Source organism: Mandrillus leucophaeus, unplaced genomic scaffold (genome assembly GCF_000951045.1).
Source record: "Mandrillus leucophaeus isolate KB7577 unplaced genomic scaffold, Mleu.le_1.0 Scaffold532, whole genome shotgun sequence".
Taxonomy (NCBI): domain Eukaryota; kingdom Metazoa; phylum Chordata; class Mammalia; order Primates; family Cercopithecidae; genus Mandrillus; species Mandrillus leucophaeus.
Window position 1 is genome coordinate 737,132 of NW_012105720.1, and position 18,608 is coordinate 755,739.

An 18,608-nucleotide genomic window follows, 5' to 3' on the forward strand; every position below is an offset into this window, starting at 1 on the left:
ATATATATATATATATACACACACACACACATACACACACACATACACACATAATATATATAAAACTCAGAGATCAGCAGTGTTACTTCACCACCTTTCAATATCTATATATATTTGACAATTTGAATCATATAATATATATATAATTGTACACTTTTTTTCTTTTTGAGATGGAGTTTCACTCTTTTTGCCCAGGTTGGAGTGCAATGGCACGATCTCGGCTCACTGCAACCTCCACCTCCTGGGTTCAAGCGATTCTCCTGCTACAGCCTCCCGAGCAGCTGGGACTACAGGAGCCCGCCACCATGTCCGGCTAATTTTTTACATTTTTAGTAGAGACGGAATTTCACTGTGTTAGCCAAGATGGTCTCGATTTCCTGACCTCCTGATCCGCCCACCTTGGCCTCCTAAAGTGCTGAGATCACAGGCATGACCCACAGAGCCCAGCCAAACTGTATACTTTTTTTCACAAATTCTTACATGATTTCTTTTACAATTTCATAAAACATTCTTTGAAAATACTATTTCAATAGCTGTTTTCTAATATTAAACACTTTTATTGCTTCTAATTTTTTAATGTGCTGAATTTTGTTCATTAAATACACATTTCTTAAAATTTCTAATGATTCTTCAGTCTAGATTCCTGAAAAGGAAATTATTTTCTTTCCAAAGAAAGAAGCTTATAAAAAGCAATTTATAAACGTTACCAGTCTGCTTTTCCAAAAAGCTGAAGCATTTGTAGCACCCAGTTTTTAAATCTTTGCTAATATGGTAGGTCAATAATAATATTTTAATTTGCATTTCTAGAGTAACAGTGAGGTCCACAATTATTTCATATGTTTAATACATTTGTTGTTCTTTTTATACTAGCCTCCTATCTATTTTTCCTATTAAAGTATTGTAGGTTTTTTTTGTTGTTAGTTTTTTGTTTTTTGAGTCAGAGTCTTGCTCTATCACCCAGGTTGGAGTGCAGCGGTATGATCAGGGCTCACTGTCTCCACTTCCAGGGTTAAAGAGATCCTCCTACCTCAGCCTCTCAAATAGCTGAGACTTCAGGCATATGCCACCATGCCCGGCTAATTTTTGTACTTCATGTAATGGTGGGGTTTCACCATGTTGCCCAGGCTGGCCTCGAACTCCTGGGCTCAGGCAATCCACTGTCTCAGCCTCCCAAAGTGCTGGGATTACAGGCATGAACCACTGCATCCTGCCCTATTAAAGTTTTAATAGTACTTCTTTGTATATACTCTTTTATAAACTGACTTACTTTTCAAATTTGTGGAAATAATTTTTCTACTTAGTTTTAAAAAGTATTTTATTATGTTCTTTAGTATATAGAATTTTTAACATTAATGCAATGGTGTTGATTTTTCACATTGCAATTTATTTTATCCTGAGCATAAATATTTACACACCCACCAGCAGTAGAGAAAATTCTATTTTTCACTACTCTCAAGAAAACAGAGTATTATCATTTAGGAAAAAAACTGACAATAAAACAATATAATTATTTTTAATTCTGATTTTGACATTGGCACTTTCAAAATTCTTATTCACCATTTGTATTCTTTATTTTATAAATTATTCACTCTGATCTTTTATGTTTTTCTAATTTGAATGATTATCTTCTTTTTCTTATTCAAAAGCTCTTTGTAAAGATTGAATCAGTCTTTCAGACAAAATTTTAAATACTTTATCCATTTTTCTTTATCTTTTACTTCTACAAAGTTTATAATATTTTAATATAGCAATATTTTAAAATATTTTATGCTAGGCCAGGCACGGTGGCTCATACTTGTAATCCCAGCACTTTGGGAGGCCGAGGCAGGTGGATCACTTGAGGTCAGGAGTTTGATACCAGCCTGGCCAACATGGTGAAACCCCATCTCTACTAAAAATACAAAAATTAGCTGGATGTGGTGGCACGCACCTGTAACCCCAGCTACTCAGGAGGCTGAGAAATAAGAATCGCTTGAACCTTGGAGGCGGAGGTTGCAGTGAGCCGAGATCATGCCATTGCACTCCAGCCTGGGCAATAGGGCAAGACTCTGTCTCAAAATATACATATATTTCAAAAAATATATATTTTTATACTAAAATATAGTAATCTCTTGAGAATGTTTTCATCATTTTTGTGCTTTCTATGTCCTCCTTACAGTTACCTACTAAAATCTAAAGTGCATAGATCCAACATTCTAGTGATTCCACTTTGAGCAATCCTTTCAAGTAGAAACAGTAGCACTAGGGTAAGTAGTAGTGATTAGAGAGGAGAAATTTATTGAATTAGATGCTGGAAATTATAAGGCTTGTTATTTGGTAGAACTGGAACTTAAGGCAGTGAATTTAGGAGAACACGTGTCAGTGACAAAGCCCTTGTGAAAAAACCAAATCGAATCAGGAAGCATTGCAGAACATTTACGTGCTTCCAACTGCAAATGTGAGCGGAGTTTGATGAGATACACACACTGCCTGGGCTTGCGCTGTTGACAAACCCTCACCCCATAAAAATGAAATATAATAAGAAAATGAAATTTAGTAAGAAAACTCATATGCAAATCAAATAAGTAGTAAATGCGGTAGAGGTGGATCAGCTAGCCCCTGAGAAGGCTTTGTGATGTAGACAGATGAGATGTGGAGGAAGAGAATTTCATAAGGGTTAATCTTGGCCAACATGCCCCTGAGAGTCCATGAGGTAAATGCTATCTGTTGTTTCTCTCAGAAGTTCGGTCAAATCCAGGGCCAATTAAATTGAGGAGTGTTTTCCCCAGGGGTGGGTGGTTGGTGGGCATGTAGATTACTAAAGTTTCTAGAAATAGTGGCAGTTTGCTGCTTGGATTGCTTCCCTGTTCCTTGTTACAAGAGGGTTGAGACAATGAGCAGCGGGAGAGAGTAGGTGAAAACAGGGCTTGAAGTCAACAACTAGTGTTCATGGTTATATAAGAAGTTCATTTTAACCTTAATTAGCAAAAAACAAAAAGAAAATAAAATCTTAATTATCAAAAAAGGGGAAATGCTGTATAAGCGGTCATTAAAATGAAGATCTCTATCTACTTTGCAAGTTATCCACAACATATGTAGGTAAAAAAAAAAAAAAAAAAAGTAAGCTGAAGATAAATATGTACACTATAAAAATGTTTTTGAGAAAAAATTATGTGTGTATTGTGTTTCTATATGTGTATCTATATATGAACAGGAAAATATCCAGGCACATATGCCCCAGGATGTGAAAATGGTTGCCTCGGGGATCTGTTAGGGTCACAATGAGGGGTAAGAGGTGGGTCTTACACACACACACACACACACACACACACACACACACACACACCCCTACCAAAACAAGAATGACAAAGCAACTGCCCATCTGCCAAGTAGATAATATATATCCACCTAAATTTTCTTCATTTACACTTTTAATTTTTTCTATTTAGTCTTTTTTGATCCAACAGAAATTGTATATGAAGAATCTACTTTAGCAAATAACCAATTATTCTAGCTTCACTTGTCAAATACCTCTTCCGTTTTCTAATGTCGATTGTTCAAGAAGGAATGTATTAGACTTAATAATATCAAAGTGAGCTATGAATCCACATTCCGCAAAGAATCCCTCTTTAACTCTTGATGATTATATGTGACTCAAGAATAGCAGTTTTGTCAAGTTTGCCATATAATTACTATGCTGGAGGAATGTCAAACACTTGCTGACTTGTCATTTAATAGAAGGAACCACTTTGGTCAGTGAAACATGTCATTTAAAGACTCCTGAAGAAAGTGAAATAGCTCATACTTGTGCCACATAATTATTTATCATTTTTTATTTAATACATTTAAATATCGTATTCTTTCACTATAAATGAATTAAAGAAACACAGAAAAACATGTGAAAATTAGCCATTTTTTTAAAAAAAAATTGTATTGTTTCTGCAAAGTCCTGAAAGTTAGATGGAGTTCAGCATTTAAAGAGATATAACACTTTTGAAATTACTGTTACAAATCCAACAGGCACTTAATTTATTCTCTCCAGCATTTAACAGGATGAACTATTCTTGAAACTCTTTATTTACTCAGATTGCTCACTCCTGTTTTTTTCCTGGCTGCACCATCTGCCCTCCACATCTTCTGTTCTCTCTCCTACCAATGTTTTTTGGTGCTCACCAACATATAATCTGTGTTCTCTTCTTTTTCTACAGCACAAAGCCTCCCCTTTAAATCTATTTTCAGGCTTCTCCTAACACTTGAATAATCTATAAATCTCTATTTTGTGCTCTCTCTTCCCTTGAGTTTTATATCTATATGCCAAGAGCCTAAAAGACATTTTTACCTGATATCCCCTCACCCATCTGCTCTATACCTATTAATGCCTGGTTCTATTCCCTGTCTGGATTAATAAATGAAAACAACACCAATCCACACCAGAAAACTCACATCAACCAAGGCTTCTCCCTCTCCCTTTACCATTGAATATCTAAGTCATTTCAATCATTTCCCCTACATATCCATTGTATCTCTACCATGTTCCCTAATCTTGCTCAAATGATTTCATTTAGGCTCTTATCGTTACCCACCTGGGTTATCATGATAGTCTCCTGTATTATTTTCCTATGACACCAATAGGTGGCTTAAAATAATAGAAATTTATTTTCTAACAGTGCTGGAGTCTACAACTCTGAAATCAAGGGACTGGCAGGGCCACACTCTCTCTCAAGCCTCTATAAGGATCTTTCCCAGCCTCCTCTAGCTGTAGCTCCAGATGTTCCTTGGCTTGTGGCAGCACAACTCCAATCTCTGCCTCTGTCTTCACATGGCTGTCTTCCTCTCTGTGTGTGTTCAGATTTCTCTCTTTTTATAATGACACTAGTCATATTAGCTTAACAGCCCACCCTACTCCCATATGACCACATTATAACTTAACTAATTATACCCTCAATGACCCCATCTCAAAATAATGTCACATTCTGAATTACCATGGATTAAGACTTCAACATGTCTTTTACAGGGACACAGTTCAACTCCTAGCATCTCCTAAAACCAGTCTGCCAGCTAAGTCTCTCTAATCCACTCTCCATTCTGTTGCAAGAGTGATATTTCTAAAAGGCAAAAATAGTCTCCAAAAAGCACACCAATAACAATAGAATAACCACCAAATTAGTTTGCATGGCATAATGTTCCAAATCACTCATAGGTAACCAAAGTTTTTCACTGATTTGTACTTTTTTTAAAGACTATTTTTAAAGAACAGTTTTAGGCTCAAAGCAAAAATGGAGCAAAAGGTATAGGGATTTCCCACATATTCCCTTGTCCCCATACATGCATAGCCTCCTCCAGTATCAACATTCATGACCAGAGTGGCACATGTGTTACAAATGATGAGCCTACACTGTCACATCATTCATTAGGACTCAAAGTCCACAGCTGACATTAGGGTTCACTCCTGGTGTTGTACATTCTATGGATTTGGACAGTTTCATAATGTTGTGTATATATCATTATAGTATCATACAGATATTTATGCTGCCCTAAATAAAAATTATCTGTGTTCTACCTATTCATCTTTCTTTCCTACCTAAGCCTTGGGAACCAATAATCATTTTACTGTCTCCACAATTTTGCCTTTTCCAGAATGTCATATAGCTGAAATCACAGACTACAGAGCCTTTTCAGACTGTATTCTCCCACTTAGCAATATGCATTTAAGTTTCTTCCATGTCATTTTATGGCTTAATAGCTCATTTCTTTTTAGCACGGAATAATATCCCATTGTCTGAATGTATCACAGTTTATCCATTCACCTACTAAAGGACAACCTGGTTGCTTCCAAGTTTTGCCAATTATGAATAAAGCTTCTACACATGCCTATATGCAGGTTTTTGTGTGGACCTAAGTTTTCAACTGCACTGGGAAAATAGAAAGGAGCATGATTGCTGGATCATATGGTAAAAGGATGTTTAGTTTTATAAGAAACTGCTAAAGTATCTTCCATAGTGGCTGTACCCACACCAGCAGTTAATGAGAGTTCCTGCTGCTCCACACCCTTGTTAGCATTTGGTGGTGTCAATGTTCCAGATTTTGGTCATTCCAATAGATGTGTAATGGTCTCTCATTGTTTTAGTTTGTATTTCTCTGATGACATATAATGTGGGGAGCATCTTTCATATGCTTATTTGTCATATTGTATATATGTATTAGTGAGATGTCTGTTAAGATCTTTGACCCCTTTTTAAATCTGGTATTTTGTTTCCTTATTGTTGACTTTTAAGTTTGTTGGATATTTTGGATAATAGTCCTTTATCGGATATGTCTTTTGCAAACATTTTCTCTCAGTCTGTGTTTTTTCATTTTTGTTTTTGTTTTTGTTTTTTGTTCATTTGTTTCTTTTGTTTTTTTTTTTAAGACGGGGTCTTGTTTAGCTAGGACTTGTATTAACTAGGACTTCTAGAACAACGTCGAAAAGCAACAGTGAGAAAGAATATCATTGTCTTGTTCCTGATCTTGGTGGGAAAGCTTCTAGTTTTCCACCATTTAAGTACAATTAGCTGTAGGTTTTTTGTATATTTGTTTAATCAAGTTGAGGATGCTCCCCTCCATTCCTAGTTTACTGAGAGGTTTTCTGTTGTTGTTCTTGTTGTTGTTGTTTTGCTCTGTTTTGTTTTAAATCATGAATGAGTTGGATTTTTTCAGATGTTTTTTCTGCATCTATTGATATGATCATGTGATTTTTCTTCGTCAGCCTTTGAATTCATTAACTTAATTTGTAATATAAACCAGCCTTGCATACCTGCATACTTTTAACTGACTCTTCACTATAGAATATAATATTTTAAACTAGAACATACCCTACAAGTGTTCAGAACAAACTGTTAAATGGAAGAGCTTCTCATCCTTTTTTTTTTTTTTTTTGTATTGAAAAGTGTAATTATAGCTTGAATACTTCCTCAGGCTCTGTATCACTGCATTTTTGCTGCCTTATTAGTGTATTTTTTGCACAAATGTTACAACAAGAAAATAGCTCATTAAATTTATGATTCTTTTGAATGTTTTGTCAAATTTAGATTCTGCAAAATTGAAGGCTTTCTGAATTCATTCTATAGAACAGGAATTTGTCCGATGAAACACAGAAGCTCAAATAAAAGATTCTTCACATAAGGTTAGATACAGTATCTGAACTCTCAGTATTTATTTTGTTCAGTTTCTTCTATACTTTTGTAGAGATAGAATCCAATGCCTTTCTGTTTGTAAGCCTTTTTAAAAAGTCATAATTTACTAAACGTTTCAAAAACTAAAACTTTTTAATACTCAATTGATGAAATGATTTAGTTATAGATTTCAAACTAAATTTGAACAAAATTACCAAAATTTAGAGGATTAGCTTTCAGAAAAAGGCTTCATATTTTTATAGGACATTAAGGTTTATTTATCAAGTGCTTCTTAAAAGGTACAGGCATGTCGAAAATCCCATTAATAAGTAGCAAAGAGAGAAAGGGTACTGCCATGCTGCGTGCGTATGAGTACATCAGAATTGGAGAGGCTGAAATATGGTTGATGTGACAAGATTAGGCTCTTTGGCTTCTTTCCAGAATCTATACTCCAGGTTAACACCAATGGCTTAAATAGATTTTTTTTTCCTGACAAATGGTCCAAACTTTGGAATAACAGTATAATGACATTTTCCTAAAAATAAAGTCATACTCCACAAAAGAGGAAAACTGGTCTGTTTGTTTTTTACATTTTGGAACCCGGTTGACTAATAGTCTTCTCAAGTCCTTTTCAAAATAAGTATATTATCATCACTTTTGGATCTCCCAAAGTGTTTATGTAATCAAAATAAATGATATAACATGGGTTTCTAATAGACAAACTGATGTCCTAACTACCTAGTATAGCAGTTATAATATCCTAGGATAATAAAGTACTACTTAATAAGCTGTTGGGAACTACTCTCCTATTCATTTTGTAAGAACAGAAATTAATCAGAAGTGCCCACTTACTGTAGCACACTTATAGCATGATAAAGAACAACATAGGTAATGTCCTTGCTGTGATTTTTATGATACCTCATACTGGTTCAGGAACATGTGGAGTTGCTGTACACTGATTCTCAGATCAGTCTCATTGAACTCATAAGGAATATTCCAACCTAGGGGTCCAAATTTCCGTCTTTCTTGTACCAAAGCATGAAAGAAACACAGGCCATAAAGCAATTTCTTGAATTCCTCCTGTAATGAGAAGAAATGATGCCACACCATTATTTTCTCCATATATTGCATTATATTTACCATATTTTAAAATGAAAGCAAATTCTTTTCACTCGTAAATAGCATAGGGATATATTCATCCCAAATTATAACAGAATTAAGTATGTTTCTACAGCTCTTCATGCAAAGCATATCTATCTGTGTACATGGTCACATAGCTACACACACACAACTATGCACCTCAGGTTTTTAGGAAGCATGGGAGGCTCATCTAACTTAATTCTGTGTTACAGATTTTGGAGGTCTTTACTAAAGCATCATAAGGCAACACTTAACAATTCCAATGTGTGCTCCCAGATCGCCATGGAGAAATGTCAAAGGATGTAATTCGAACTGATTAGAGATCTCTAAAACCCACAAGGAGAATAGGAAACAGGGAAGATAGAACTAGAAAGAGGATTTGTGAAGAGATTTCCTGGGAGGGAACAGCTGTCATGCTGGGAGTCCCCTTCCCCTAACTCCCAGTGGGGAGGGTTGTGTGGGATCTACCCTCTAAGTTCAAGTTAGTGAGAAGGAATTGATGGGGCCACATGGAGAGCTGACACATGTCCCCTGCAGTTGGGGCAGGGTGGAAAGCAGGGAGAGGATGGTAAAAGTGAAGTCGCCACACTCCTACAGTGGGCCCATCCGGTGGGAATCTCAAGGAGTAGACAGGGAGTGTGGGCTGAGAATGGGAGCTGGGGGTCATTTTAAAGGTTCCCTGGTCAAGAACACTTCTGCCACAGGATGAGGACACCCCAAGGGTAAGAGCCTGTATGAAGGGAGTGCTGGAGAACCAGAAGCTGAGGAGAATTTGGAGCAGCCATCTCGAGTAGAGGTACTGCCAAAGGTGACAGAGTCACAGTCACAGGAGTCCAGCAGGGGAGCCGAAGGATAACCCATGAAAACACTCACAAGAGATTTCACAAAGAGCTCAAGAGTCAGCTTTAAATGATTTGTCAAGTCCAGAGAGCTGTAGGTAATAGCAGCCCCCATCAGGAATTTCTGCCTCTCCCAGCCTTACCCTCACACACACTTGCTGCTGAGCAGTCTGCATCAGCAGCTATCAAGTGCAGGAGGAGTCACACAAAGAAAGATGCCAACTCCATCTTCCCCCAAGGGCAGGAATTCCACCAACTACAGGCCCAAGGTGAGACACTGAGAACTGGAAACCTAGATTTTGAATAAAAGTTGAAGTAATGATCAATATATTACATCACACTTCTTGGTTTTTGAATCAAGGCTGGCTTTGCAATTTAAAATGACTATAGAACACTTTACTACCTAACAGTAATCAGGAAAGTCACAGAAATGACCTCTTATACAAGAGCAGGGGAAGGGTTTCCCTCATAGAATAAAATTGAAAGGGAGAGTGGGAGACAAAAGAAAAAGTAGCATAAATTTAACCACAGAAGTTAAACATGCAGGGCTAATTCTGGACTATTTTCAATATATTAGAGAATTGAGCAAATCAGTAAATGTGCTGATATGTTGAAAGCCAGGCTTCTCATTGCAGAAGAAGGGACATACAAATATGGAATGAGGAAAAGCAAAAAAGATATCTGAGAAGAGTGACTGAAATTAGAGGCATTAGTATGAATTCATCACTTATAAAATATGTATGTAGTATTTATGTGCACATGAACTTGTCTGCATGCATGTGTATGTATATTCGTATATTTGCATGTAGGTGTGCATGTATATTTGTACATTTGTGTATGTGTGTACATGTGTATACTTCTAAGTTCTCTCCACTGAAAGCGTCAAGAAAACACAGATAATGCAGTAGCAATAAGCTCCTCTAACACCCAAACCATGCTCTCTAATGCCATTCTCCATTAAAAGGAAACGGGATTCTTCAGAAAACTGGCTGATTCCAGAGCTGGGGCAAGATGGGTATACCATGAGCCTGGAACATCTTATGTCAGAAAGTAAGAGGTACTACTGCTACTAATCATCAGATAATAGAATATTTTTTTAAAAATATGGAACCTATACCAAGTACAGAGGAAGCAGTTTGAACGAGCCCTAATTGACCAACTCTGGAACAATCTGAGCACCAAAAGACTCAAGTATAGCAATGAAAATACTTAATGTACCATTGAGGGGGGGGAAAAAAAAGCCTAGGAATTCATAGTCCATGCCAATTAATGGATACACAAATGGCGGAGAAGGGAGAACTGTCGCTTATAGTAGAGTGCTAAGTGTTGAATGTGGAAGGGAGCACGCGGGTGGGAAATAATATTTTTACAATCGTCACAGGAATAACTGGATCGGGTAAGAATCATTAATGATTACTAAGTCTGGGTTGGGACTGGATTTTGAAGAGGAATGGGATATTTTCATGGTGCTAAAGTATCTCCCCCACAGACCGATTATTCGTGGCAAAGGGGAAAGCAGTTATTATACAGTGAGGAAATAAGGCAATACTTTGTCTTGGTGATCAGAATTAGTATCATCAATGAGGGACAAACGGCATCATGTGCCTCCAGATGTGATCTCTGAGCATACAGCATCACCTATGGAATATCTTGGCTAAAATTGAATCACCTGAATCTAATTATGAGAAAACATTAAAAAAAAAACCAAAATGAGAAATTTACTAAAAACCAAAGAGAAAGTCCTAGACATAGTAAACAGGCAAGAGAAAAAAATAAGACATCCAAATAGAAAAAGAAGAAGACAAACTCTTCTCTCTCTTTGCTGACAATATGATTCTATACCTAGAAAACACCACTCTGCCAAAGACTCTTAGAACTGATAAATGACTTCAGTAAAGTTTCAGAATATGAAATCAATGTACAAAAATGAGCAGAATTTCCATACACCAATAACGTTCAAGCTGAAAACCAAATCAAGGACACAATCCCATTTATAATAGCTGCCTTCCATCGCACATAATACCTAGGAATACATTTAACTAAGGAGGTGAAAAATCTCTACAAGGAGAACCACAAAACACTGCTGAAAGAAATCACAGGTGACTCAAACAAATGGAAAAACTCCACGCTCATGGACTGGAAGAATCAATACTCTTAAAATGGCCATACACCTCAAAGGAATATACACACTCAACACCATTCTTATCAAACTGTCAATGTCATTTTTCACAGAATTAGAAAAAACTAATTCTACAACTCATAAAGAACCAAAAACAGCTTGAATAGCCAAAGCAATCCTAAGCAAAAAGAACAATACCAGAGTCATCATATTACCCAACTTTAAATTATACTACAAGGTTACAGTAACCGAAACAGCATGGTACTGGTTAAAAAAAAAAAAAAAAGAAAAAAAAAAGAAAAACAGACACATAGACCAATGGAAACGAATAGCGAACCCAGAAATAAAGCTGCACACCTACAGCCATCTACTCTTTGACAAAGTTGACAAAAATAAGCAATGGAGAAAAGATTCCCTATTCAATAAATGGTACTAGGATAGCTGGCTAGCCATATGCAGAAGAATGAAACTGGATCCCTATATTTCACCATATTCAAAAATTAACTCAAAATGAATTAAAGACTTAAATGTAAAAATTCAAACTATAAAAATCCTAGAAGAAAATGGAGGAAATACCCTTCTCAAAACTGGCCTTAGAAAATAATTTTTGGCTAAGTCCTCAAAAGCAATTGCAACAAAAACAAAAATTGACAAGTGGGACCTAATTAAACTAAAGAGCTTCTGCACAGCAAAAGAAACTATTAACAGAGTAAAAAGATAACCTTCAGAATGGGAGAAAATATTTGCAAACTATGCATCTGACAAAGGTCTAAAATGTCCAGAATCTATAAGGAACTTACAACAATTTAGCAAGCAATAAACAAATAACCCCATTAAAATGAGCAGAAGACATGAATAGACACTTCTTGAAAGAAGACATACAAGTGGCCAAGAAACATATAAAAAAGTGCTCCACATCACTAATCATCAGAGAAATGTAAATCAAAACCACCATGAGATACCATCGTATACAAGTCAGAATGGCTGTTACTAAAAAGTCAAAACACAATGGATGCTGGTGAGGCTGCAGAGAAAAGGGAATGCTTATACACTGTTGGTAGGAATGTAAATTAATTTAGCCACTGTGGAAAGCAGTTTGGAGATTTCTTAAATAACTTAAAACAGAACTACCACTCCACCAAACAATCCCATACTGAGAACATATGAGAACATATGTTCTCAGCACTAATTGCAATAGCAAAGACATGGAATCAACCTTAGAGTACATCAGTGGTGGACTGGATTAAGAAAATGTAGTACTTATACACTGTGGCATACTATGCAGCCATAAAAAAGAATGAAGTCATGCTCCTCGCAGCAACATGGATGCAGCTGGAGGCCAGCTGCTAGTTAATGCAGGAGCAGAAAACCAAATACTGCATCTTCTCACTTATAAGTAGGAGCTAAACATCGGGTAAAGACAAACACAAAGAAGGAAACAATAGGCCAGGTGCGGTGGCTCATTCCTGTAATCCCAGAACTTTGGGAGGCCAAGGAGGGCAGACCACTTAGGTCAGGTGCTTGAGACCAGCCTGGCCAACATGGTGAAACCCCATCTCTGCCAAAAAAAATACAAAAATTAGCCAGGTGTGGTGGTGTGTACGTGTAGTCCCATCTACTCATGAGGCTGAGATGGAATAATCATTTGAGCCTGAGAGGTGGAGGTTGCAGTGAGCTGTGACTGAGCCACTGCAGTCGAATCTGGGCAATAGAGTGAGACCTTGTCAAGAAAGAAAGAAAGAAAAGAAAGAAAGAAGGAAAGAAGGAAAGAAAGAAAGAAGGAAAGAAGGAAGGAAGGAAGGAAGGAAGGAAGGAAGGAATGAAGGAAAGAAGGAAAGAAACAAAGAAACAAAGAAACAAAGAAACAAAAGAAACAATAGATACTGGGGACTACTAAGGGGAAAGGGAGTGAGGGGGCAAGGGCTGAAAAATGGTTGGGTACTATGCTCACTACCTGGGTGACAGGATCATTCATATCCCAAACCTCAGCACCTGTAAATGTTTCCCCTGAATCTAAAATAAAAGTTGAAAGTACAAAAAAAAAAAAAAAATACACACACACATACATTAAAAAAAAAAAAAAAACCGGGGGAGATGACTTCTTCAGAGATATCAATGTCATAAAAGACAAAGAAAGGCTGGGGAAATGTGCCAGATTTAAAAAGATGAGCCTATTAATACTAAACCAATACTGTCATGGACAGGAAAATGCTCTAATGGACATTACTGCATCAACTGACAAAACTGAAACACAAATGATAGATTAAATAACAGCGTATCCTTCTTAAACTTACTAAAAGTAATAACTATACCAGAATAAGATAATATCCCTATTCTTACAAAATTTACATCAAAAAATGTAATGATAAAGGGCCATCATATATCTAACTTAACTAACATACATGCACCTGATGTGGGGGCGGGGGAGGAATGGTGAGGGGAAGAGGAAGAGAGAGGAAACACAAATGATGAAGCAAAAGGAATAAAATGTTAACAGGAAATGAATATGGGTAAAAAAGTGTAGGATGCTCCTTGTACTATTGTTATTTGTTTATTTAGAAATAGGGTCTTTTTGCTCTGTCACCCAGGCTGGAGTGCAGTGAGGTGATCATGGCTCACTGCGGCCTTAAACTCCTGAGCTCCCTCCCTCCTCAGCCTCTTGAGTAGCTGGACTATAGGTGTGTGCCACCAGGCCTGGCTAATTTTTTATTTCTATTTTTTATAGAGCTATGGGTCTCACTATATTGTCCAGGCTGACCACAAACTCCTGGCCTCAAACCATCCTCTTGCCTCAGCCTCCCAAGGCACTGGGATTACAGGTGTGAGCCATCATGCCTGGCCCTTGTACTATTTTTTTACTTGTAATTTTTCTGTAAGATTAAAATTATTTTCAAATAAAAAGTTAAAACAAAAATTATGATGTGCTGCTTTGGCATTTAATGAGACTTTGGTTTTGGTTTGGGCTGTGTTTCATAAAATCCTGGATCTCCAATATATGCGACTACTGCTGGAGAGACCTTTTGATCTAGAAGAAAGGGAGGGTTTGAGTTAAATTTTACAAAGAGGCTCTGTCTAGTCCATCATATGCAGAAATGCCCCCATCACCTGTCTGGGAGTAACGTGCTCTCTCTGGGCCTAATCAATGCAAAAGCTAGTCCTATGGCAGGTCTTAGAAGCTTAAGAGGTGGTTTGACTTAGTTTTAAATATAGGCCCCCCCCTTTTTTTTAGTACCCAAGACTTTTGTTTAATGAAAGTACTTCTTTATTTTTAATGTTTTCTTTTGATGTGCATTTAAAACAAATTCAGACATCAAGCGTGTGAGCTTTTTAATAGCAAAAACTTACGAAGGTTCATAACCCCTCTTAAAAAGAAACTCTTCCATTTTTAATTATGGCAAAACGCTGTGAAACAATTTTAGGTCACAGACATTCACATACACAATTCTAATCATGAAAGCAGTGGGTGGTTTCCCTGCTTGCCTGGTGACGCTAAAAAAAAACCCTTATGAGTCCCATCAATCAAGGAGTAAAATCATTTTGGCTCTCATTATAGTTATATGAAGGAAATATTTTCATGTTTTAATTTAGAGACATGGCTCCAAATAGCACAAGGCTCAGTTAATATCCTGAAACAAGATTCTCCAACCTTGCAGATTTGTACTGGGAATGTCTTACAGCTGACTTTCTAAATAGAAAGCTACATTATTAATGACACCCCAAAAGATCTCAGCTGAGCAGGAATGAGGCTGGTGCCAAAATTAAAATAAAATATTAATAAAATTGACTTCAGCACAGTCAATAATCAGTTATCAAAACCTACTGCACTGCGGTGCAGGAGGCCTATTTAATTTTTAGTTTTACTCAGTGCACACATCCATGATCACCAGGGGCCACTTGAACTGCTTTACAGGACCGAGGTAACAAGACTTAACCATTACTAACAGGCTTTTTGCAGCTGCCAAAGAACTCTGGATCAGAGATCGGGTCCATGAGGTATGATCGAATGATATTAGCCCGTAAACCTTTTGGTGCTTCATTGGTCATTTTCACTCCATTCTGCAGTACTGACACAGGGAAATTTGGAGATGGGTAACTTGTCAGCCACATTCGGAAATCTGGATGTGTTGTCTCTGGGCTTAACTCCTGTAAGAAAATAAATCAGATACAAAAGGGTAAATAAAACCCAAAGAAAATCTCAAGAGCATACATATGAAGGATGAGTTGGAAGGGGGAGGAAGTATTTTTACAAAGTAGAAATGTAACTGCTACAATTTTCGGCAAAAGCTTTAAAATCTGATTCTGCTCCTAAAACAATAATGCATAGTTGAGAAGGCCCAGCGTGCTATCATTCTCCTTGGTAACATTAATTCATATGACTATAAAGTTTACAAAAGTGCTATATAATTCAGAGTTGGTCCAAATAACTAAGACATCCCCAAAACTCTTGTATGTGCACTGATGTTGCTGAAATATTTACAGAAATAATTCTCTGTCCCAGGGCTAGATTAAGACTAATCCATTTTTCTTGCTGTAGCCAGGTTGTTAGAATACACAACGCACTCAGATAAGTCAATATTAAACCAAGCAGAGATTAGATGAGAGAGAGTATTTTAAAGGTGAGAAAAACTGGGATAGTCTGAAACATCAAAACTTAGTACTAATCGCTCTATTTATTCAAGGGGATGGTCACACCTGGACTGCCAAGGGTAACAAAACACTCAATTAGCACCATTGCAAGGCCGTATAGGGCCTAGGAAGAATTATCATGGACCTTTCCCTCCCTTCCTGTCCAGTCCCACTTCCTACTGCTACCTCCCCGACTTGTCCATGTCAGTGTTATCTATGTTTCTTGAAATGGCAAATCTCTATCGGTAAAAAAAAAAAAAAAAAAAAACCCTGAGCATTCCTATGGTGAAGGGGTGGATAAGGAAGGAGGCATAGATGTCTATGTTTTTAATAATAATATGGTGGGTGAAAGCACCATTCTTTTTCTCCTACTAGCTGCCCTATGGTCTAGTGACTTCAGTAACATGATTAATGGGAATCTGAGCCAATCCATCAGAGACAGATTTCTCTCTTACAGGACTCTGTGATGGGTATATATAATGCAATTCAACAGGTCATGAGAACAGTCTGGAGACAGATGAATCATAAGCAGACAGGCACAAATATAAAACCTCTGATAGGCCAGGCATGATGGCTCACACCTGTAATCCCAACTCTTTGAGGGGCCAAGACGGGCAGATCACCTGAGCTCAAGAGTTCGAGACCAGCCTGGACAACATGGTGAAACCCTGTCTCTACTAAAAATACAAAAATTTAGCTGTCCATGGTGGGGAGGGCGTCTGTAATCCTAGCTACTCAGGAGGAGGAGGCACCAGAATCGCTTGAACCTGGGAGGCGGAGGTTGCAGAGAGCCGATATCATGCCACAGAACTCCAGCCTGGGTGAGAGATTGAGACTTCATCTCAAAACAGCAACAACAACAACACACCTCTGATACAAGGCGTGAAGCATGAGGAGATGTTGTAAGGCAAATGGTAAAAAGAATAGTTTTTCAGGCAGAAATTACATCAACTATGATGACCTATATTCTTGAGAAAGTGCGCTGCACCAATAAAAGTGAAAGCAGTTCAAAAGTCTGGAGCATAGAAGTCACGATGAAAGTGGCCTGAGAAGAAACTGGAGAAGCAGGCAAAGGTCAGGTTCTGAAGGGTGCTGTAGGTCATGTTGGGGGTTTGAACTTTGTTGTGCGTGCCTTGGGAGGCCATCGAAAAGAGTCAGGCAGTGAAGCAATATCCATTCACTAATTCAATAAATATCTACCGATTGTATCCTATGCACCTCACTGTTCAAGGTGCTGGAGGGAAAGCAGAGGATACAACAGATAAAGACAAAGTCACTGTCTTCATGATGCTTACATTCTAGTGGGAGACACGGCCAGAACAAACTGGCGCTAAGTGACATAAAGAAAAAACAAAGCCAGATGAGTGAATGGTGCAACTTCTATCACCACCATGGTTATTTAGGAGGGAATTAGGAGTGGGCTAGAGTCACGGGTAATTCCAGAGGATTCATTTGCACTGTGTTTGTTGAGATCAAGTGCCAGGCTTTCTGTTTACTCAGTTGAGCTACAGGGAGTTTTTTTCCTGCAATTTCTGCCAACCAGAACAGGGAAATCCCATGACCCCCTGCAAGGTGGGTGGGAACAGTGCCCTTTTGGTTTCAGATTGTTCTACTGTGGCAGGGTAACCGGCCAACTGGGAGAGAAATAAAGAAAAGTGACATTCTGAAGCCTTTGAGTTTAGAGTGCCACATGAATTTCACCTTGAACAGTCCTCCTTGGTTACTTGAGGCCATTGTTATAAAAAGGAAGTTGATACGTGTCTACCCTGTGATTTACTCTCCTCCTCGAGCCTGCTGCTCGGGATTGAGGATATTTCCATCTCACTGGATGAGCCCTTGTCCCCATTAAGAGGGATTTACCAAGGCCTGGCTATGTTCTCACCTCTGTTCCTCCAGATCTGGTTTTCAATGTGAGCCTCTCTCTCCTGGAATCCAGTCAAAGCACTAACCTGCAACTCTCCAAATTAGAGAGGAATGGAGCTACCTGAATGTTATATATATTACTAATTAGATTCAGGGAATACAATCTAATAAGTATAAACTTGCATTTTTACCTCACAGACTTTCTCAAGGGTTGGCATCCAAGACGTGGCAAGGTGACAATTCTGAAGAACAACCCAGGTTCCTTCCTTGACAGCTTTTTCTAACATCTTCATAGCAATGGGCCCTTGGCCTTGACCAAGAGATAAAGAGCTAAGTTTTGATCCCCCATACCCCTGTGTACAAGAATAGTAAAGATGTTATTTAAAATCACATTTTAAGAAACATCAATATTGTTATTTTTAAAAATGTTAACATTAACTATATTACAATTTAATTGGGTCACATGTCTCAAAAAGTCAAACACATGCATCCCTAAAAACCTCTCTTCGACAAAGAATCTTATAAACACTTAGGTAAAAAGCAAGTCAATTCATGTAGGAAACAGTCATGGCAACAAATGGAAAATTCTGTAGTCTTTGGTTGTTGATAGAAGGGATAGAAAGAATAAATTAAATAGACTGTTAACATAAGGAGGAGGTGAAAGGCACTGGCAGTCTTGCAGCAACTCCTAAAATTCAAAGCTGAAAAGAAAACTAAAAAGAGACAGATGAACTTGTCCTGTTTCCTCCAGATCTTTGAATAACTATATTTTAGTTATTTTGGCTACTGTATAAAAGAGAATTTTAAAAATTGTCACTGATTCCCATGTCAGTTTCTTTAGCGAATTCTGTGGGAATGTTTTCCTGTATTCAGTTCTACTGTATTCCAATT

General features: G+C 37.6%; 1 protein-coding gene across 2 annotated transcripts in view; it reads right to left on the reverse strand.

Moving 5' to 3' along the window:
* DNAH7 (dynein, axonemal, heavy chain 7) overlaps nt 1-18,608 on the reverse strand; it is a 384,437-nt gene that overhangs the window by 42,176 nt on the left and 323,653 nt on the right. For both annotated transcript variants that reach the window (XM_011997181.1, XM_011997180.1), the window contains exons 57-58: nt 15,171-15,371; nt 8,049-8,210 (exon numbers count right to left, since the gene is read on the reverse strand). In XM_011997181.1, the coding sequence (XP_011852571.1) occupies nt 8,049-8,210; nt 15,171-15,371 (363 nt within the window). The remainder of the gene's footprint in view (nt 1-8,048; nt 8,211-15,170; nt 15,372-18,608) is intronic.